Source organism: Tamandua tetradactyla, chromosome 17, assembly GCF_023851605.1.
Source record: "Tamandua tetradactyla isolate mTamTet1 chromosome 17, mTamTet1.pri, whole genome shotgun sequence".
Lineage (NCBI taxonomy): Eukaryota > Metazoa > Chordata > Mammalia > Pilosa > Myrmecophagidae > Tamandua > Tamandua tetradactyla.
This window is the reverse complement of record NC_135343.1, coordinates 36,422,580-36,445,027: the sequence shown is the minus strand read 5'-3', so window position 1 is coordinate 36,445,027 and position 22,448 is coordinate 36,422,580. Positions and strand designations below refer to the sequence as shown.

Genomic DNA, 22,448 nt, shown 5'->3' with positions numbered 1-22,448 from the left:
AGTTCACCTGAGCTAGGGGCCTATTTTTAGTATTTAGTATTTAGTAGTAGAATTTGTGAATTAATTCCACACTTGAAGCTTAGTTGCGCTCAGCCCCTGCTGCTGGTAAAGTCTCTTTCCTTTCCCCTCTGGGAAGCAGCCTGTGGGGGAGGGGCACCAGCCACCATGGCTTGGGGAACTCACAGTTCTGGGGGGGGCTTGCAGCCGGTCCAGCTAGTCCAGACTGGGGTACAATGTGGACCCACATAGTCTGGTCACTGACGTGGCCCCAGGAGCTGTTCTGTACTGTCCTGGTTATTTAGTAGCTGTTCTGGAGGACGAACTAAATCCCATACCTTGCTAAGCCACCATCTTGGCTCCAGAGCTGGTCCTCCTACCAAAAGAAACCAACCAATCTTGGACATATACTAGGTTTCCTTGCCTTTAATTTACTACTGATTATGAGGTATTGATTTGATAGCAGTTCTGAGGGAAAAAAATACTGCTTTAAATGTACATATTGATGATAAAACAATATAAAATTTCATAGGTTATCAAATGTGAATAACAGTGATCTTAGAATTGGTAAGATATAGTAGATTCATTTGACTGGGTCTCATGCTTGACATCCGTTTTCATTGAAGAGGTCTCAGGTTCTGGAAATGCATGTAATGATTTTCTTTCTTATTGTTACTGAGATTGTGTTAGATGCTAGAATTAATAACTTTTCTGTATGTCTTTCTTCCTTGGTTCTGTTTATTTACTGCGTTTTGATGTAATTGTATCCATTGTTTTGCTTCTCCCTCAGCCCCCACTAAGTCATAACTTCCTCAAGTCCAAACCTTTTTTTTTTTTTTTTTTTTTTAAATATCCTGAACCTTAGCATACTGGTTTGGTAGTTGGCACATGGTAGATGTTCCAAAATGTAGACTAAATCAAACAAAAAATAATTAGAAGATCAAATGTTACTCAATGAAACAAAGATAATTAGAACATTTCCTCCTTAGGCATTACTGAAATTAGACTCATTATTTAATGGATTTTGAATATTCAGAAAAGAGAAACTAGCATTTATTAAACAATTATTATTTGTCACATATTTCCATAAGAGTTAGCCCATTTAATCCTGAAAAACAATATAGAATACAATTTTGAAAGTATAGGAAACATTTTTTATTGACCCATGATTTGTTTGGGCTTTAGGATAAAACAGAATCATACTCTAAATCTTCCTGGTATTGTTTTACTACTGTTTAAATATAAGATTATCATTTCCTACTGCATTAGAGACTTATTAACATTTTAAGCAGTGATGATATATACCTGTGTTGTGTATGTACTAAGGTGAAATTAATCCATTCTCAGGGGACCTTTGTGGTTGGCTATTCACAGTCCTTTATTTCCAGAAAAAAAAAGTTGTTCTTTCCTGAGTTATCTACTTGGGTTCTCCATTCAATCATTGAAACAAAATACCAAAATTGGTGTATAAATAAGGATGCTTTGACAAACCACCAGGAAAGGTACAAATAATCAGTCAAGGAAGAAAGAGTATGAGAAGGAAGATCCAATGACAGTATGAAAGGATTCACTGCAGAATTCTTATGAAACTGTGAGCATTTAGGGCTTGTTTACATTTCATTAATGTGTATTGAAAGGCTGAAAACTGAATGGGAACTACTACCAAATAAGGGTTGTGAACATTGAAATAAAGCTTCTGTGATATAATGCAGTAACTTAAAGTAGGAAGACGTTAATTTATTTAAGAATCACTCATAAAACATCTGTAATTCATGTTGGAGCTTATTTTTGTATTATCTATGAAGTTTGCTAAGCAAATAGTGTGAAGTTCTTTAGTTTCTAACAAATCCTAATTTTAAATCAGGAACATTTTTTTGATTTAGATACATGAATTTACTTATACACTATTGATCTGCTAATTACAAATAATCCTTAAATAGTATTTAAAGTACTGTAACTTCTTTCAACACATTCTAAGCAAAATAAAATAAATTCTTGATGGAACCTAAATAGGTTCCATCTATATATTTCACCATGTACTAATTATTCAAGCCTAATTGACATTTGCCTGAGGTGGTTAAGCAGATGCTTCGCCCAAAGTCTCTATTTCGTGCAGCATTTAGGCAGAAGGACATAGAGAGAGGTAGAGTAGAAAGAGCACTGCACAGATAACTTAATTTAGGACTAAAATTCAGTCAACAAGCTGACTGCAGTTGTGAAAATTGCTTTACCTCTCTAGTCCTCACTTTCAACATATGTAGATTAAGGGGTTTAGGGTCATTTTGGTTCATTTGGGGAGGAGGCACATGGATTTCTTGAAGAAACTGCCATTATTCCCCATCCAGAAAACTGCTTCTATGCATGTCCATCATCATGCATACACAATTGTGTACATAATTTTTTCTTTTAGGATTAAAAGAAAAAAATGAATATAAAGTACATTTAATAGATATTAAAAATGTCATACAGGTCACGTCACCACATTGGGAGGGTTCTTCAGGTTCTTAGTTTTGATAGAGGTCACAGAAAAAAACTTCGTCTGTTTTGGGTAAGAAAGATTTAAAATATACAGCTATCAAGTTGCATGAGCTATTCCACTTTTTATAAAAAGCCATTTCTTTCAGCAGTTACTAGAGTTTGTTTTTTGGATGAGAGGGAGTGTTGACAAATTAAATCTGACAAGACTGAGGTGGTTAGCTGCAGGCCACTTCAAAATTTTTCACTGTCTTTTCTTTTTGAAGAGAAAGGTTCTGTCTTTTCATTTTTGCTCACTTCACAACAGTCTTTGATTTATATGCTTTTTAAAGCTAGCTCTAAATTGACAAATTATTTCAGCATTTAAGCAGCACTGGTTTAGATAAGAGCTTTTCAGTGTTCTTTTGTCTTTAACTCAGTTTTTAGAAATTATTCCTGAAAGTTAGTTTATTTTTTCTTCAAAGTCACATTCTTTCTGTCTATTCAAGTGTAACATAAAACTATATTGATGGAATAATAATCTAGAATTAATTATCATTATCACATTACCAACGTTTCTATTTTCTTTGTCATTTTATTGCTTTAATTGAGGTTATTTATATCCTAAAAGAAAAAATTAAGTCCATATTTTTGAAGATCAGAAAGGTGTGTACATTTGTTCAAGGTGGCGTTGAGAGAAGATGCAGCTGCTGATTTTTTTTATAGAAGTGAATCTTTTCTTTTCTAAAATGCCTGATTTAAGGCTTTGCAATCAATTTGCATAGTCATGGAAAGAAGGCACCTCAACTGTATGAGTCTCTTTGGAATAATAGAAAATTATGTGCAGGCAAAATATTTAAAATCAGCATCAGCAAACAAGATGTTTGTATTAATAGAAACTTAGAAAATGACTATGCAAAGGTCAGCATTGATCTTTAAACATTAGTTGAAACTTAATTTGTTGTAAGTAATGAATGGAAAGAAGAGGAGGAAGCAGGCCACAATGAGGAAGCCATTGATAAATTCTCTAAATGTCAAAACTACTTACAATACCAAAAATCTTAAAATGACAAGATGTATTAACTAAATGAATTAAACAGTTTGAACAATGCCTTAGAGAAATATTTTTTGAAATTTAAGTGAAAAGGAGATTTATGAATGTTTTTGCCAGAATTTATTTCAGAAAATAGAAGGGACTCCTTTTCATCATCTGACCAATTGTTAGCAGCAGTGAAGAACCACCCACCCGCTGGCTATGAGGCCTAGATCTTTTTGGTACTTGTATACAGCACTGGTTGAATTGAGTTCAAAGAGCTTTCTGTTTAATGTTAGTTTCCCCTCCTTTAAAAAAAAATGTAATTCTATATTCCCTTATTTCCTTCATATGCAAAGTAGATGGAAAAAAATTAAAAAATGGTGAAGTGATTTCCATTGTATATAACAAAGAATTGATATAGTTAATATACACAAAGAAAGGGGTAAAGAACTTAATAGTAGAAAGGTGGACAAAATATAGGAGCTATAACTAATAGAAGAAAGAAAATTATTAAAAGGACATGAAAAGATATTTGATCTCATTAACAAACATAAAAATGAAACTTAAAATTACAAGAGTTCATTTTTTACCTGTTAGGTTGACAGAAATTAAAAGCATTGATAATGGTCCATGTTGTTAAAGACTTCGCTTATTGGTGGAAATGTAAATTGTTACAATTATCATCAAGGGTAGTTTAGCATTACCTATCAAAATGTAATGTATGCATGTATCTTTTCATGGTAGCATTATTTATAAGGTAAAATTTAGAAACAAAGTGTTTCTTAAGAGACTGGTTAAGTAAATTGCAGTCACTTTCCAATGGAACATCACACAGTTATTAAAAGCAATGAGGTAGCTCTATATATGGTAAGAGAAAGAATATCCATATTATGGTGTTTAGCGGGGATAAAAGCAAATTGTACATATACTATTACCCTGTCTTTACAAAAATACAAAATAAGTCAATATGGGTATGGGCATATTATAAATACATCAAGAAAGTCTGAAAGGCCACTTGCTAACCAATGCAATGGCTCCTGTTAGGAGTGGGAGAGACAGCTGAGAAGGGGACATGTTCATTTTAATGCCAGTTAGTTCTGTATTATTGTGTCTTTTTAAAGCAATAAGTATGCATTACAGTAATTTGAAAACCCAAGAAGAAAGAAAACCCTAATGAATTGAAAAGTTTCTCTCTTCATGTTTTGTACACTTTTTGTGTACAAGCTTTAGGTCCTAAAGCTTGTTTTAAAAATAAGTGCACAAGTTTTGAACACAGTGTTAACACACTGCTTTGTGCTTTTGGGTTTTGTTTTTATCATCTAATTGCTTAGTGTTATGTATTAAATCTGAAAATTTATAATTTAAGGTATTACCTTTGGCACTTATTGAGTACTTGCAATGGGTGCTAATTATAAAATAAAAGTCCTGAAACTGTGTGATGAAAAGTGTTATAGACTTCTGAACTGATTTTTATATGTTTGAGATAACACATGGTATAACATAGAAAAGATTTAGGTATGTTTTAAATGGCAATATAATGATGCCCTTTGAAGGTAAATGTCACTAAGGGAACATGAACATTTATTTGATTTGAATAAAATTAAAGGATAAAATTTTCTGTGTTGTAGACAATTAGTTACGCAATATCTACTAATAATGCTCAGCAGTTTTCAACTTCAAAGCACTCGACAGCATTAATGATTCCTTACAACATGTAGGTCAATATCATTATCCCCATTTTTGCAGGTGGGGAAATTGAGGCAGAGAGGTTAAATAATTGGGAGTAAATTTGTCAGAGTAGGATTAGAATGAAGGCATTTTTGACTCAGAGCTCAGCATTCAAAACAGAAGAACCACACCCTTTTTAGCAGACTTACTCTTTGTATACTTGATAAGGCATTACTGCTCATTAAACCATATTTAGGTCATCTCTATAAAAATTGGAAAAGAAGTTTGATCTCTATGTAATTACTTAAACGTTTTATCTTCTACAGCATTCCTGACACTATATTATCCTAATCTCTTTTTCATTGTCTCCTTATTGGGACATTACCAAAATTTTTATCCTTAACTTTATTTTTCTTCTGCAACCTTTTTTCAGTGCTTTTAACTTTCCTTTCCGTCTAGAAAATTCCAATATAGTTATCACGTATCCAGGTACCGTTTCCTACGAGCTAAATGTATCTTTCCTATCTAGATGACCCCCTTATGTCTTAAATTCCCACTATGTTTAAAATCAATTTATTAACATTAGCAAAGCTCATTCCTCTTCCAGACTAACCTGTTTCTGTGTGTTTCAGTCCAAGTCCTGCCCTTGAAATGAGGCTAAACCAGGTGGGAACAAGTCTAGGTAAAGGGTTCCTGGGAGCCAGGTGTGGACATGAAGAATGGTATTTGTGGGTCTTTAGTTACAGTCTAAGGAGGACAGACAGGTAGGGTTACACACTGAAGGCTAAGGCAAAAGTGTAATAGGAGATCTAGCAGCCAGGCCAGGTGGTGAACAGGAAAACAGAAATGTGTGGGCTGAGTAATTGAGGCAGTCTTGGGAATACAGGGAAATGCACTGGTAACCTTTCATCTGATACATGGTGAAGGAGGCACACCCACTCAGCCAAGCCCTGTTCAAGGCAGGGATCACAGGTCATGGGGTCACTAGATCTCCATCCCTTGTTGATTATTCTGGAGTCTTCCTTCTCCCATACTTCTACAATTCATCAGTCCCCATAAACTGTTGAATCTTTCTTCAAAAGATCTCTTGAATCTGTTCCTTTGTTTACTTTCTCGCTGCTCCCATCCCAGTTCAAGCTCTGTTACTGAGCATCAGTGTCTGTATTACTTCATTATCTTTCTAATAGGCCACTTGTATCAACTATTCTGCCTTTCCTCCAACCCCACCCTTAACCCCCAAGTTAATATTCCAGCAACAATTCTAACCTGTTGTAACTCTTTCTAAAATACCTTCCTGGATCAGAAACTTCATTAGTCCTCATTAGTTATTTAGCAGATATAAAGTCCTAATTTCTAAGCTCGACATTCAAAGCATCCCATTGTGTGGATCTGATTTATCTTTCCACCTGAATCTAATGCACCAAACTGCATTGCTTATAATCCTTCAATTAAATCTTGCATCTTTCTGCCGGTTGTGCTCTTGTATATTGTTCTCTCCTTTCATCAAAATCTAGCGATGCTTTAGTGCCCTCTATTCAATAAGATAATTTATTCTTAAACTAGAGCATCTACTAAACATCTGTAGCCCTTTGTTTATATTATTAAACTGCTTCATATTGTTTTTGTGGTTATTTTATCTTCCATACCAGATCATAAGCTATTTGAGAGTAGAGATCCTGTTTTAAAATACTGTGTATCTATGGCACACAGTAAAATGTCATAAAGTCTTTAAAGTATTTGTGATATTTAATGATTATTTAACTATCATAGGGCTCTCTGAGATACAAATGACCCCACATTTAGTCTGTATGGTAACACTTATTCTTAAGGCAAATATGTAAAAAAAGTAACTCATTGTGGAAGGAAGGTTCAAACTTGGAAGGTGAGCATTCTGCCACTGAATCACCCAGGCACCCTAAACTTTGAAGCTTTTTGAGAATGTAAGGGGAAAGTAACAGGAGACTCTTGAAAACTCTCATCTCCCCTTCCTCAAACTTTGCGCTATCACAGAGTCTTCTCACTAGATCCCTCATCTGCCCACGAGAAAACTGTTTTGTAATTTAGGTCAGGACCAATTTAAATAATGCCGGTTATTCTTTTGTGGAGACTGGAATTTTGGAATAGCCTTAACTTTTAAGACTGTCATCACCTACCTGATAAAATTAAAATCAACAGAAATTTGTAAAAATTAAAAAGATGTTTTTTAAATAAAGAAAAAATTAAATTATGTGAGCTTTTTTTTTGTCTAGGTTTTTCCTTCTGCTACTTTTTTGCATTGGGATAATTCATTTTCCTTTTCGATATTTGATGAGAGTGTGTAGATGTATTTTTCATTCATTCATTCATACATTCATTTCCCTTCTATATAGTTACACAGTGTGGCACATACTACTTTGCTCTAGTTCTAAGTTATGTGCATTGGTTTTTATCCCCTAGAGAAATATACCAGTGTACTGAATGGGACAGCATTTTCTTACCTTGCTTTGTTAGATACTTCCTATTTTATTAACTTTCCTAATCCTTGCCCACTCACCTCCTTTCAAAATGCAGAATCCAGCATTCTTGTGAAATTCTTCTCTTATCTCCTTCAAAACAACTTTTTTATGCACTAATACAATATTTGAATAAAAGCTCAGTCTTGACTACTTCCTTCAGGTAGATTTTTCAAATCTGGAAATTACCAGCATTCTTTTTAACTGGTGGCATTCTTGAGTAAGATGTAAGCCATTTAAAGATCTGGGCCTTTCAGCAAATCTGCACAGTACAAAGATAGCAAGATGTCTTGAGGATTACGAAGGATGGTGATTTGGTCCCTTCCCAGTCCTTTTATTATTATGGATTGTGGAGATTTGTTTTATTTGTCTATCAGTTCTCCTTAATTTTATATGGTATTATTAGCAGATATTTAAGTTTGGGGAAAAAGAATGATGACTAACCCATATTTCACTATCTTTTGGCTCACTTGCTGATGCATGTCCCCTTGCAAAGCCCCTTCCTTAATCATAAATATATATTTAATGAGTTTGCAAGGAATTGTTGCATGTGTTCATAAACAAATTCAATTGATGTGGTGGTTTGAAGTTGTTATGTAGCCCAGAAAAGCCATGTTCTTGTAATCCATTCCTGTGGGTGCAGACCTGTTGTAGGTGGGGCCTTTTGATTGGGTTATTTCACCTGAGATGTGACCCAGACCATTGAAGATGGGTCTTTATCCTTTTGCTGGGGTCCTTTATAAGAGAATAAAAGTCAGAAAAAGCCCCAAGAGATATAGAGAAAAGCCCCCAGAGCAGCTGAGTGAGGGAGCCACTGAAACTAGAAGTTGAAAGCAATGAAACCCGGAAGAGAAGGACCAGCAAATTCTGGCCATGTGACAGAGGTGTCCCAGATGCTGGTGGCCTTTTTTTCAGAGAAGGTATCATTCTGTTGATGCCTTGATTTGGACATTTTCACAGCCTAAGAACTTTAAATTCTAAGTTAATAAATCTCCATTGTAAAAGACAACCCATTTCCGGTATACTGTATTCCAGCAACTTTAGCAAACTGAAACAATCGGTTACTAATAGACATTGGCCATTTTCTTCTCCTGTCTTGTTCCCCCTCTTATTTATTTATTTTTCATCCATAAGTTTTACTCATCTGTCCATAAGTTAGATAAAAGAAGCATCAAACACAAGGTTTTCACAATCACATTGTGAAAGTTATATCGTTATACAATCATCTTCAAGAAACATGGTTACTGGAACACAGTTGTACATTTTTAGGCAGTTCCCTCCAGCCTCCCTGTTATGCCTTACCTAAAAAGGTGATATCTATTTAATGCGTAAGAATTACCTCTCGACTCTGTTTGGAATCTCTCAGCCATTGACACTTTATTTTGTCTCATTTTTCTCTTCCCCCTTTCGGTCTAGAAGGTTTTCTCAGTCCCTTGGTGCTGAGTCCCAGCTCATTCTAGGATTTCTGTCCCACTTTGCCAAGAAGGTCCATACTCCTGGGTGTCATGTCCCACGTAGAGAGGGGGGAGGGCAGTGAGTTTGCTAGTCATGTTAGCTGAGAGAGAGAGGCCACATCTGAGCAACAAAAGAGGTTCTCTTGGGGGGTGACTTTTAGGCCTAATTTTAAGTAGGCTTAGTCTATCCTTTGCAGATTAAGTTTCATATGAACGAACCCCAAGATTGGGGGCTCAGCCTATTGCTTTGGTTGTCCCCATGGCTTGTGAGAATATCAAAAATTCTCCATTTGGGGAAGTTGAATTTTCCATCTTTCTCACCATTCCCCCCCAGGGGACTCTGCAAATACTGTTTCATTCACTGTTCGAATCCTTCCAGGATTTATCAAGGCATCAATCTGGACAAACGTACAAAATCTCATGTCCTACTCAAGATTCCATGTACTATGATGTTCAATTAAGCTGTCCACATAAGTTATATTAGGAAATGCACTAGTCAAAATATAAATTTTGTACCAAATAAATATTTTTTGCTTTAGTCTCACACAAAAGTTAAAGTTTTAAAATATTAATCAGCATCGAATTTCAACACCTTGTGTTATTGACATTCCTTTGTTCTTCCTCATGCAAAACATTTTTAAATTTGTACATTTAGTCACTATCATTATACACTCTAGGCATCCCTAAATTATACAATCTCAGTCTTTATTGTATATCTTTCCTTCTGATTTCATTTGTACCCCCAGGCCTCCTCCCTCTAACATTCTCACATTCAGCTTCATTCAGTGTTCTAACATTATTGTATTATAGTTAGGTAATATTTTGCTATCAATTTCTGAATTTTTACAGTCAGTCCTGTTGTACAATCTGTATCCCTTCAGTTCCAGTTACACAATATCTACCCTATTTCTGTCTCCTGTTGACCTCTGTTCTTAACTGAAATTATCCAAGTTCATATAGGAGTTAAAGGGTTAATAGAAAACCTTCAGAATTTATTGGGAGTGACTGGCTTCAAAGTGGCCTTGAGGAGGTCTGCTGCAAACAGTGAGCTCCCAGCCGTGAGCCTTATCTGGGGACGAAGGGGAAGAACATGGTCTGCAAACAGACTTGTTTTGTTCCTACTTTCGCACACGAAGTATGGAATGTTCCCTCCAGATATCCAGGAGGCTAGATTGAAAGTAACAGAACAAGGGAGTAATATATTGAAAAAACAGGCTTGGTCAGCAAAAGAGCTATGAGAAATGATATAAAATAAAGCAGCTGGAGCTCTTCGGGGCTGCAGTCATCTTGTCTGTCTTCTGTGTGTCTGTGTGTCTCATTTCACGGGGTTGCTGAAAGACTGCAGCAGTTCTTCTGGGTGTGTCTGTGTGTCTCATTTCATGGGGTTGCTGAAAGACTGCAACAGTTCATTCATTAATGCTAGTTCATATCAGTGAGACCATACAGTATTTGTCCTTTTGTTCTGGCTTATCTCATTCAGCATAATGTCCTTAAGGTCCATCCATGTTGTTACATACTTCATAACTTAATTCTGTCTTACAGCTGCATAATAGTCCATCATACGTATATAATACAGCTTGTTTAGCCACTTGTCTGTTGATGGACATTCGGACTGTTTCCATCTCTTGGCAATTGCAAATAATGCTGCTGTAAATATTGGTGTGCAAATGTCTGTTTGTGTCTTTGCCCTCATGTCCTCTGAGTAGATACCTAGCAATGATATACTGGGTCATATGGCAATTCTAAACTTAGCTTCCTAGGAACCACCAAACTGCCTTCCACAGTGGTTGTGCCATTTGACAGTCCCACCAACAGTGGATAAGTGTGTTTCTTTCTCCACATCCTCTCCAGCACTTGTCATTTTCTGTTGTATTGATAATTGCCATTCTGGTGGGTGTGAGATGATATCTCATTGTGGTTTTGATTTGTGTTTCCCTGATAGCCAGGGAAGTTGAGCATCTTTTCCTGTGCCTTTTGGCCATTTGTATTTCCACTTCTGAGAAGCGTCTGTTCATGTCTTTTGCTCATTTTGGTGGATATGGAATTCTTGGTTGGCAGTTTTTCTCTTTTAGTAATTTAAATATACTCCCACTGTCTTCTCGCGTCCGTGGTTTCTTCTGAGAAATTTATACATAGTCTTATTGGGCTTCCATTGTATGTGATGGATTGCTTTTCTCTTGCTGCTTTCCAGATTCTCTCTTTTTCTTTGACATCTGACATTCTGATTAGTAAGTGTCTTGGAGTACGTCTATTTGGATTTTTTCTGTTTGGGATATGCCTCACTGCTTGGATCTGTAATTTTAAGTGTTTCATAAGAGTTGGGAAATTTTCAGTGATAATTTCCTCCATTAGTTTTTCTCCTCTTTTCCCTTCTCTTCTCCTTTTGGGACACCCACAACACGTATATTCATGTGCTTCATGTTGTCATTCCCTGAGTCCCTGATCATATTTTTCCTTTCTTTTCCCTATATTTTCTTTTGCTTGTCGGATTTCAGATGTCCCATCCTCCAGTTCACTAATCGTATCTTCTGCCTCTTGAAATCTGAAATGGTAGATTTCCATTGTGTTTTTTGTCTCTTCTCTGTGCCTTTCATTCCCATAAGTTCTGTGATTTGTTTTTTTTAGACTTTCAATTTCTTCTTTTTGTTCTTTCCTTGCCTTCTTTATATCCTCCCTCAGTTTGTTGATTTGATTTTTGATGAAGTTTTCCATGTCTGTTCGAACATTCTGAATTAATTGTTTCAACTCCTGCATCTCATTTGAACTGTTGGTTTGTTCCTTTGCGTGGGCCATATTTTAAATGTTCCTACTATGATTTGTTATTTTTTGCTGGCATCTGTGTGTTTAATTACCTTAATTTAGTTTATTCTGGAGATTGTTTATTCTGGAGATTGTTTTCACTTTTTTTTTTACCTAGGATTTTCTTGCTGGATGAATATGTTGTGTATCTGCTCTTTGACATTTAGTTCAGCTCATTCTGGACCTCTAGCTTAGGCTTTATTTAGCAGATCAGAATTTTTCAATTCTTGTTTTCTCGTTTTTTGCCCTGCCTATTGGGTGCCTTCCCCCTCTCCCCCACCTTAGGAGGCTCTACTTAGTTATTATAGACCACAGCAAGATTTTCCCAGACTAAACTGGTTTCCTGTCAGGAGGAAAGAGTCACCTGTGTCAGTTTTCCCTGAGGGTGAGACCCAGCAGATTGAAAGGCTTTCCTATGAAGCCTCTGGGCTCTCCGTTTTTCCTATCCTGCCTAGTATGTGGTACTTTTCTGCCTGTAGGTCCCACTATCAATATGTGATGCGGTACCTTTGTGATATACCATAATGTGATGCGGTACCTTTAACTTCAGCAGACTCTCCTTGCTGGGGCCCTGGTGGAGACAGAGGAGAGGTTGTAGTCTGGTTTTAATTGCTTCACTTTTCCAGACCCTGGGGTCTGAACTTCTTGAGAAAGGGATTCCAACTGAGCCGGGCCCCACCCCTCTCCTGAGGAAGGCACAGGTTCCAAACACTCAAAGAAGCTTAATTCTGTCTATGCCTGGGGCAATGAAGCCCAAGAAGCTTTGCAGCTGTATCCAAAGAGCAGTCAAACTGTAGAAACACAGCCACCAAAACGAAAGAGAAAAAATCCGTTTCGGAGCAGGACCTTTGTTCCTCAGGTTTCCCAATCGAGAACTTAAGTTGGCACGTTGCACTGTGTATCTCCAGATCATGTGTGCCTCCTCCTTTCCTTTAGGGCCCAGACTTTTCAAATCCAGAAAACCTCGTTTTTTTTTTTTACCTGGCAACCCTGCCCCCTGTCTGCCAGGGCAAGAAGCAATGACCTCTGTTTTTACTCGAGGTTCAGCTGAGCTGGGGGCCTATTTTTAGTAGTCAGAATTTGTTAATTAATTCTAGATTTGAATTTTTGTTGCATTCTGCCCCTGCTGCTGGTAAACTCTCTTTCCTTTCCCCTCTGGGAACCAGCCTGTAGGGGAGGGGTGCTGTTCGTTGAGGTTTGGGGAACTCAGGATTCTGGGTGGGCTCGCAGCTGGTCCACACTGAGGTACGTTGTGTGTCCGGCCACTGACGTGGCTCCAGCGGTTTTGTAGTTTTCCTGGCTATTTATTAGCTGCTACGCTAATTTAGGATGAACTAAATCCCACACCTCGCTAAGCCGCTGTCTTGGCCCGCTTCTCTGCTCAATATATTTTAATCTTTGTTCCCCCTATTATTTATTTCCCCGTTACTTATTTTTTATGTCCATACCCTAGATAAAAGGAGCATCAGACGCAAGGTTTTCGCAATTACACAGTCACGTTGTAAAAGCTGTATCTTTATATAATCACCTTGAAGAAACAAGGCTATGCAATGCACTTTTGATATGTAAGTAAAGGCATGACTCTTTTGGTTTCATCAATAAAATTTTATCTGTAATTTGCATGAATAGAGGGTTTTATGTAATTATAAAGAGCTAAACTTCAGCTTAGTCTTTGCCCAAATGGTCATAAAGTCTAATTATTGGTATGTGAATAAACATTATATTGAAGAATGTGATTTTTAATTTTCTGGTAGCTGATGACTTTGATTAGTATTAAGGAAAAATATACAGCTGTTTTATCACATCTTTTATTCCGTATTCACAATGAAATATTAACTCATTTGCATGGCATAGTTCAAATGCCACCTCTTGTGTAGAACCTTTTCCATATACTCTAGCCCACACTGATGTTTTTTCTTCATTAAATACCTATTGTACTTAATACTTATTTCACATTGTGAAATTTAACATATAAGGACAGGTATAGTATTTAATACAACTTTTATTTTTTCCTGAGAAATATGCATAGTACTAGACATACTGAGTAATAATAGTAGCAGCAGCATCACTTATAGTATGGCAGTTGAGTAAGGCACTACCCTCAAAATAGTTTGAGGTAGGTGCTTTATTTTACTTATTTGAGGGAACTGAGACTTAGATAAGTTAAGTGATTTGTCCAAATTAGCTAGTAGCTCAGAAGTTAGGATAAAAGCTAGGCTTTCAGATTCTAGAATTCATGCATTAGACTAAATAGATGCCACGTAAGTGTTTGTTTAGTTCATTAACTGCTTTTTGAAAAAAAAATTCAGAACTCAGCCATCTAAATGAGTAAAGTATTATTCTAATACTTCAAGTATTTTGGTTAAAAAATATAATTATAAGGTAATAATTCTAAAATAAGCCTCACAAAACTAACAGAGTAATTCTAAAGACCACTGCTTTGGAAATATTTTGAATAATTGCACCTTCACTAGAGTCATTCCCAAGGTGACAACTCTTATGGATAATACAGAGTTTAATAGGAAAATTGGTAATTATAAGGGGCCCTGAATAGTCAAACACTATCTTGAAGAAGAACAGAGTTGGATTCACAGTTCTCAATTTTAAAACTTATTACCAAGCTACTATAATTCAAACAGTGTTGTGCTGGCATAAGGACAGACATTTATACCAATGTTGCAGAATTGAAACTTCAGAAATAAACCTTCACATCTATTGGCAATTGATTTTTGACCAGGGTGCCAAGGCCACTCAGTAAAGGGAAGAATAGTTTCATTTACAAAAGGTGCTGGGATAACTGGATATCCACATGCAAAAGAATGAAAACAGTCCCCTACTTCACACCATATATAAAAATTAACCCTAAATGAATCAGAGGTAAATGTAAGAACTAAAACTATAAACTCCCTAGAAGAAAACAGGGAAACATCTGCAGGACGTTATATTAGGCAATGATTTCTTAGACTTCACAACAAAAGCACAAGCAACAAAAGAAAAAAATTGGTAAATTGGACTTCAACAAAATTAAAAAAAAACTTTTGCACATCAAAGAATTTCATCATGAGAGTAGAAAGGTACCCTACAGAATGGGAGAAAATATTTGTAAACCACGTATCTGATAAGGGTTTAATAGCCATAATATATAAAGAAATCCTACAACTTAACAACAAAAAGTCAGCCAACCCAATTAAAAAAGGGAGAAGGCTTGAATAGATATTTCTCCAAATGGCCAGTAAGCACATGAAAAGGTGATCAACATCATTAGCCAGTAGGGGAACACAAATCAAAACCACAATGAAATAAGACTTCATACCAATTAGGATAGCTACTATTAAAAAAATGGATGTTGGAGAGGCTGTAGAGAAATAGGGACACATTCATTGCCATTGGCAATGTAAAATGGTACAGTCGCTATGAAAAGCAAATCAATACCACGAGATACCATTTCACATCCACTAGAATGGCCATTATTAAAACAGAACAAAACAAAACAAAATTACAAGTTTTGGAGAGGATGTGGAAAAATAGGAACACTTATTCATTGTTAGTGGAATGTAAGTTGTACAACCTTCGGTGGTTCCTCAAAAAGTCAAGTATGAAATTCCTATATGACCTGGCAATATCACATCAAAGTATATACCCGAAAGAATTGAAAGCTGGGACTTAGGCAGATCTTTGCACACCAGTGTTCACAGTGGTGTTATTCCCAATTGCTGAAAGATAGATGCAACCCAAGTATACATCATTGGATGAATGGATAAGCAAAATGTGGTAAAAACGTGCAATAGATTATTATTTAGCTATAAAAAGGAATGAAGTGATGCATGTGACAGCATGGATGAACTTTGAAGATGTCATGTTGTGTGAAATAAGGCAGACAGAAAAGGACAAATATTGTATGACCTCACAATATGAAATAATTAGAATGTGCAAATTCATAGAGTGAGCAATTAGAATACAGGTTACTAGGGGCCCTGATGGGGATGAAGAATGGGAATTCATAGTTAATTGGTACATAGGTTCTGTTTGGGGTGATGAAAAAGTTTGGTAATGGATAGTGGTGACGGTAGCACGACACTGGGTGTAATTAACACCACTGAATTGTATACCTGAAAGTGGTTTAAATGAGAAATTTTATTTTGTACATATGTTATCAGAATAAAAGTAAAACAAAACCTATAGAGCTCTCAACACAAAGAGTGAACCCTAACATAAATTATGGACTATGATTAATAATATAATAATATTGATTCATCACCTATTGTGAAAATACCACACTAATACAAAATGTTAATAATAGGGAAAACTATATAGTGTGGGGAGGTATGTGGAAACTGTATTTTCTGCATGATTTTTCTGTAAACCTTCTCTTTCTATCTGCCTGCTGATAAGGAACAGCATCTTTTCACATAGTACTGCAGTCCACAGGCTTTCTTCCCCCATACTTCTGTACAGTGGCAATCGGCTTCTTTTTAGAAAAGGGCAGATTTGGGGATTGAAATGTCCTTTTAAAGTATCTTAATACAAGGAGGGAGTGAATTAAGATCAGTAAAAAATTTACTGTTGTTACTGCAGGCTGTTTCCCTCTTACCCTTTTTAGATACATCTTTCTATCACTTTCCACCATGCCCCCCTGATCTTCTGCCATTCCTGGGACATGCCATCACATGACCACACATGCTTACCCTCACAGCTCTTGCCAGTCTTCTTTTTTTTTTTTTATTAATTAAAAAAATTAACAAAACATTTAGAAATCATTCCATTCATTCTACATGTACAATCAGTAATTCTTAATATCATCATATAGTTGCATATTCATCATTTCTTAGTACATTTGCATCGATTTAGAAAAAGAAATAAAAAGACAACAGAATAAGAATTAAAACGATAATAGAGAGAAAAAAAAACCTATACCTCACATGCAGCTTCATTCAATGTTTTAGCATAATTGCATTACAATTAGGTAGTATTGTGCTGTCCATTTCTGAGTTTTTATATCCAGTCCTGTTGCACAGTCTGTATCCCTTCAGCTCCAATTACCCCTTCTCTTTTTTTTTTTTTTAATTAACGGAAAAAATGAAATTAACCCAACATTTAGAAATCGTACCATTCTACATATGCAATCAGCAATTCTTAACATCATCACATAGATGCATGATCCTCGTTTCTTAGTACATTTGCATCAGTTTAGAAGAACTAGCAACACAACCGAAAAAGATATAGAATGTTAATATAGAGAAAAAAATAAAAGTAATAATAGTAAAAACAAAACAAAACAAACAAAACAAAAACCTATAGCTCAGATGCAGCTTCATTCAGTGTTTTAACATGATTACTTTACAATTAGGTATTATTGTGCTGTCCATTTTTGAGTTTTTGTATCTAGTCCTGTTGCACAGTCTGTATCCCTTCAGCTCCAATTGCCCATCATCTTACCCTGCTTCTACCTTCTGCTGGACTCTGTTACCAATGACATATTCCAAATTTATTCTCGAATGTCGGTTCACATCAGTGGGACCATACAGTATTTGTCCTTTAGTTTTTGGCTAGACTCACTCAGCATAATGTTCTCTAGGTCCATCCATGTTATTACATGCTTCATAAGTTTATCCTGTCTCAAAACTGCATAATATTCCATCTTATGTATATACCACAGTTTGTTTAGCCACTCTTCTGTTGATGGAGATTTTGGCTGTTTCCATCTCTTTGCAATTGTAAATAACGCTGCTATAAACATTTCTTGCCAGTCTTCTTAAAGCCAAAGCTGGCCTCCACTATCTACTGGCTGTGACCCCTCTCTGTGCCTTCGTTTCCGCATTATGAAATTAATATAGTACTACTTCAAAGGGTGGCTATGAAGATTAAATGAATTAGTACTTGTAAAATGTTTAGAACAATGCCTGGCATAAGGTAAGTACTGAATAATTGTTGCCTTTTGTTATCATCATCATCATCATCATCATCATCATCATTACCTAACTGGTACAGTCCTATGCTTCTGTGAGGCGCCAGTAAAATTTCACAACTGTGTAGCTTTCTCAGAGCCCTGTTGTTTCAGGCAGGATTGCACCCCTTCTCCTTTGCTGTCGTAATCACATTGTTCAGTCTGCCATGTTGATTCTCAGTACGTGTTTATTCTTAGTACATTGTGTTCTCATTAGTTGAACGTATATCTGTTTCTTGATGATTTTAAGTGCATTGAAGTCAAATGCAAAGGTGAAAGAAGGTCCAAGGAAGTTTGTATTATGTTTAAATTATTTTGTGTTATCTGTACACCTATCAACAAAATAATCAAATTATTCACCATGTGAATTGTATTGGAAATGCTTTAGTTACCTCAGTTGTTAAAGAAGCTCAGGACTCTTTCTCTAAAAGATGTCTTACATTATTTACTGTAACAATAGTAAATTTTTTACTGACCTTAATTCACTCCCTCCTTGTATTAAGATGCCTTAATACAAGGTATCTTTTGTTATTCAGAAATTTACTGGAAAGAGCAATGCTTTTATGATCTCTGACAGAAAATGCCAAAAGTTTAAATTACTATCTGTATTTCCAATATATAATAGAGTATACAAGTAGTATGATACTATTTCCAACAAACATTTGAAAGTTACATGAATTCCTTTCAAATATTTGTAAAAGGTTAACTTTTTCCTGATTTAGCTTGGCCCTTTCCCAATTAGTCTAAGTGAAGAGATCCTGCTTGACTGAAAATGTATTAATAGTGTCAGTCACTAACTATTCTTGATATTCTAATTGGGAGGCAATGTATTCTAATTGGGAGGCAATGTAGGTTACAGTTTTGCTATCTTGGTTTCTTTTAAATGCGGTTAAGAGTGTGATATCTGTATCCATCATGAGATGCAGATTATCACACTAATCTGAATGCTAATGTGGTTTCACAGAGTTTACTTTTAAATGAATGTGTTTCTTATAATAGTAATTATATACCATTTACCTTGCAAATTCCACTTTAATTAACTTATTTGTATGAGGGAGATTGTAAATATTAGCTTTGCATATTAAAAATACACCACAAAATGTGTTTGCACATAACTATTTAACAGATGTTCCCTTTCCTTAAAAATGTACTTTAAAAAAAAATGCTTAAATACTAAATACTTCTAAATATGCTCTTAGACTTAAAAATCCGACATATGCTTTAAAAAAACAAATATATATATATTTTTCCTACCACAGTTCTCAATGTGATAACACCCTAAATCTTAAAAAAAAAAATGCATATTTTTTTCATTTTTCTATAGTTTATTTCTGGATGGTTAATTAAAGACACATTAAAATGGGTTTATTCTAATGGACCATAGCTTAGATATCAGTAGTGGCAAATAACTATTTCAAGGTATCTTGATTTTATTGATAATGGGAGGGAATAAATGGACATCTCTAATTTTTTTTGAACAGGTCAGTGATTCCTTCTGCCATCAGATGTCTTTCTGCTTGACTGAATTGCACTTGTGGTCTTTGAAGAATACCTTACACATTGCAGGTAAATGAGCCGTGTATTAATTTCAGTGTTCTTTAAATATGTTATGACATTAAAAATAAGCGCTAGCACAATACTATAAGTGTAATTAACAAAGCTGAGTGTGAGTATGGTTGGAAGAGGAAGGCTAGAGTTGTGTATATCACCAAAAGAAAAGCTAGAGGATAGAAACTAGGACACTATAATTTAGAGAAACCTAGAATGGACAATGATGATGATTAATTGTATAAATATAAGAAAGTTCCTACATCAGCTGGAACAAACGTATATCACTATTACAAGGTGTTAATAATAGGATATTGTATGGGAAAAATACAATGAATGAAAACTAAGGTCTATAGTTAACAGAATATTGTAATATTCTTACATTAATTGTAATGAAGGCCCTGTACCAAAGCTAAATGTCAGTGGGGGTTATAAGGCGAATGGGAGTTTTTTTCTTCAGGAGAAATGGGAATGTTCTCATACTGACTATAGTGGTGAATGCATATGTGATTCCACTGATTGTACGTGTAGAATGGATTGTATGGTGTGTGAACAAAGCTGTTTTAAAAAATAAAAGGCACTAAAAAAGGCTAGAGCTTGGATTTTGTGGTGGGAGTTGCATTATTTTCTGCATACGTAATGAAAAATGAATTAATAGAGAATAATTCCTTCCTCACTCTGATTAACTTATGTTTTTTTCAGCTTGAGTTAGATTTTCAGTTTTGAAAATTAATTTTATTGGCCTAATACTTGTTTCTTCTTTTTTTAAAAAAAAAAGTTTTATTGTGATTTATTCACATACAGTGGCTTTTCGTATAATCACAGAATTGTACTTTCATTACCACAAACTATTTTAGAACATTTTTGTTACTCCAAAAAAAAAAAAACACCTCTTATTCCTTAGTAGTCACCTCTCAATCCCTCACAGCCTTACATAATCAATAATCTAATTCTGTCTCTATAAATGTCCTTATATTTACATTTTATATACATGGAATCATACAATATGTAGTACTTTGCATCTGGCTCCTTTAACTTAGCACTTTGTGTGTGTCTTTATTGAGCTATATTACATATTCATGTATCATCTAATCATCCCAAGTGTAAAAATCAGTGGTTCACAGTATTGTCGAATAGCTGTGCATTCATCCTCATGATTGAGTTTATTTTTTTGCATGGGCAGGCACCAGGAATCGAACCTGGGTCTCCAGCATGGCAGGCGAGAATTCTGTCACTGAGCCACTGTTGTACCACCCCTCATGATTGAGTTTTTAAAATATTTTTATTGATAAAACAACATACAAACATTCTTAAAATACAAACACTCCATACATGGTGTATAATCATTGGCTCACAATATCATCACATAGTTGTATATTCATCATCATAATAATTTTTTAGAACATTTGTGTCACTCCAGAAGAAGAAATAAAAAGAAAAAACTCATACATACCATACCCCTTACCTCTCCCGCTCATTGACCACTAGTATTTCCATCGACCCATTATATTTTAACCTTTATTTCCTCTATTATTTGTTAATTTTTTTTTACCCATTTTTTTTCTCATCTGTCCATACCCTAGATGAAGGGAACAACAATTGATTTCTGAACATTTTCATTACTCAAAAAAAAAAAAAAAAGAAAATACAAGAAGAAAAATTTTAAAAAGTAAAAAAGAGCACCCAGAACATCCCACACCCTCAGTCCCCTCTATTGTTTATTTATTTTTTGTCTTTTTTTTCTTTTCATACTCATCTGTCCATACACTGGATAAAGGGAGTGTCAGTCACAAAGTTTTCACAATCATTTAAACACACCTCAAAAGCTCTATACTTATTCATTCATCTTCAGTAATCAAGACTGTTGGATTATACATCTCCTCTTAAGATACCTATCTAATTTTTTCTGCGATTGTCCATAATAACATTTATATTCATAAATATTTGTAGGCTAGCTAATGGTAAAGTTATTTCTAGCTGATATTAAAGTCTATTTTGTCCTGTATTAGTGTGGCTACTTCTGCTTTCTTTTGGTTACAACTTGCGTGGAAGGTCTATTTCCATCCTTCCACTTTCAATCCATTTGTATCCTTGTGTCTAAGATGAGTCTCTAATAAGCAGCATATAGCTGGATTATATTTCTCTTTTTCTTATTTTTTTTTTACTTTTTTTTAAACATAATAACATACAGATATGAACATTCTTACCATATGATCATTCCATTCTTGGTATATAAACAATAACTCAGAATATCATCACATAGTTGTATATTCATCACCAAGATCACCTTTCAGAACATTGCATCAACCCAGAAAAAGAAAAAAGAAAAAAATTTGTACATAACATACCCCCCTACCCCTACTCCTCACTGATCTCCAGCATTTCAATCTACTAAATTTATTTAGAACATTTGTTCCCCCATTATTTATTCATTTTTAATTAATATGTTTTACTCATCTGTCCATAAGGTAGACGAATGGAGCATCAGACACAAAGTTTTTACAATCCCACAGTCACATCGTGAAAGCTATATCATTGTCTTCAGGAGACATGGCTACTGGAACACAGCTCTACATTTTCAGGCACTTCTTTCCAACCTCTCCATTACACCTTAACTAAAAAGGTGGTATCTGTATAATGCGTAAGAATAACCTCCAGGGGAACCTCTCGACTCTGTTTGGAATCTCTCAGCCATTGACACTTTATTTTGTCTCATTTTGCTCTTTCCCCTTTGGTTGAGAAGATTTTCTCAATCCCTTGGTGCCGAGTCCCAGCTCATTCTAGGATTTCTGTCTCACGTTGCCAGGAAGGTCGACACCCCTGGGAGTCATGTCCCACATAAAAAAATGGAGGGAAGTAAGTTTGCTTGTCATGTTGGCTGAGAGGGAGAGGCCACATTGAGCAAGAAAAGAGGTTTTCTGGGAGGTGACTCTTAGGCCTAATTTTAAGTGAGCTTAATCTGTCCTTTGTGGGGTTAAGTTTCATATGAACAAACCCCAGGATTAAGAACTGTGCCTATTGCTTTGGTTATCCCACTGCTGGTGAGAATATCAGGA

At 35.4% G+C, this 22,448-nt stretch overlaps 1 protein-coding gene across 9 annotated transcripts in view; it reads left to right on the top strand.

Annotated features, from left to right (window-relative positions):
- WDPCP (WD repeat containing planar cell polarity effector) overlaps window positions 1-22,448 on the top strand; it is a 486,016-nt gene that overhangs the window by 85,316 nt on the left and 378,252 nt on the right. For 8 of the 9 annotated variants that reach the window (XR_013164298.1, XM_077134369.1, XM_077134366.1 and 5 more), the window contains exon 2: window positions 19,326-19,410. Coding sequence is in view for 8 of the 9 variants with exons in the window: in XM_077134369.1 (XP_076990484.1) it covers window positions 19,350-19,410 (61 nt within the window). In the remaining variant the exon portion in view is untranslated. Of the gene's footprint in view, window positions 1-13,353; window positions 13,466-19,325; window positions 19,411-22,448 lie in introns of all 9 variants that reach the window. The other variant, XM_077134365.1, reaches the window with a different exon arrangement.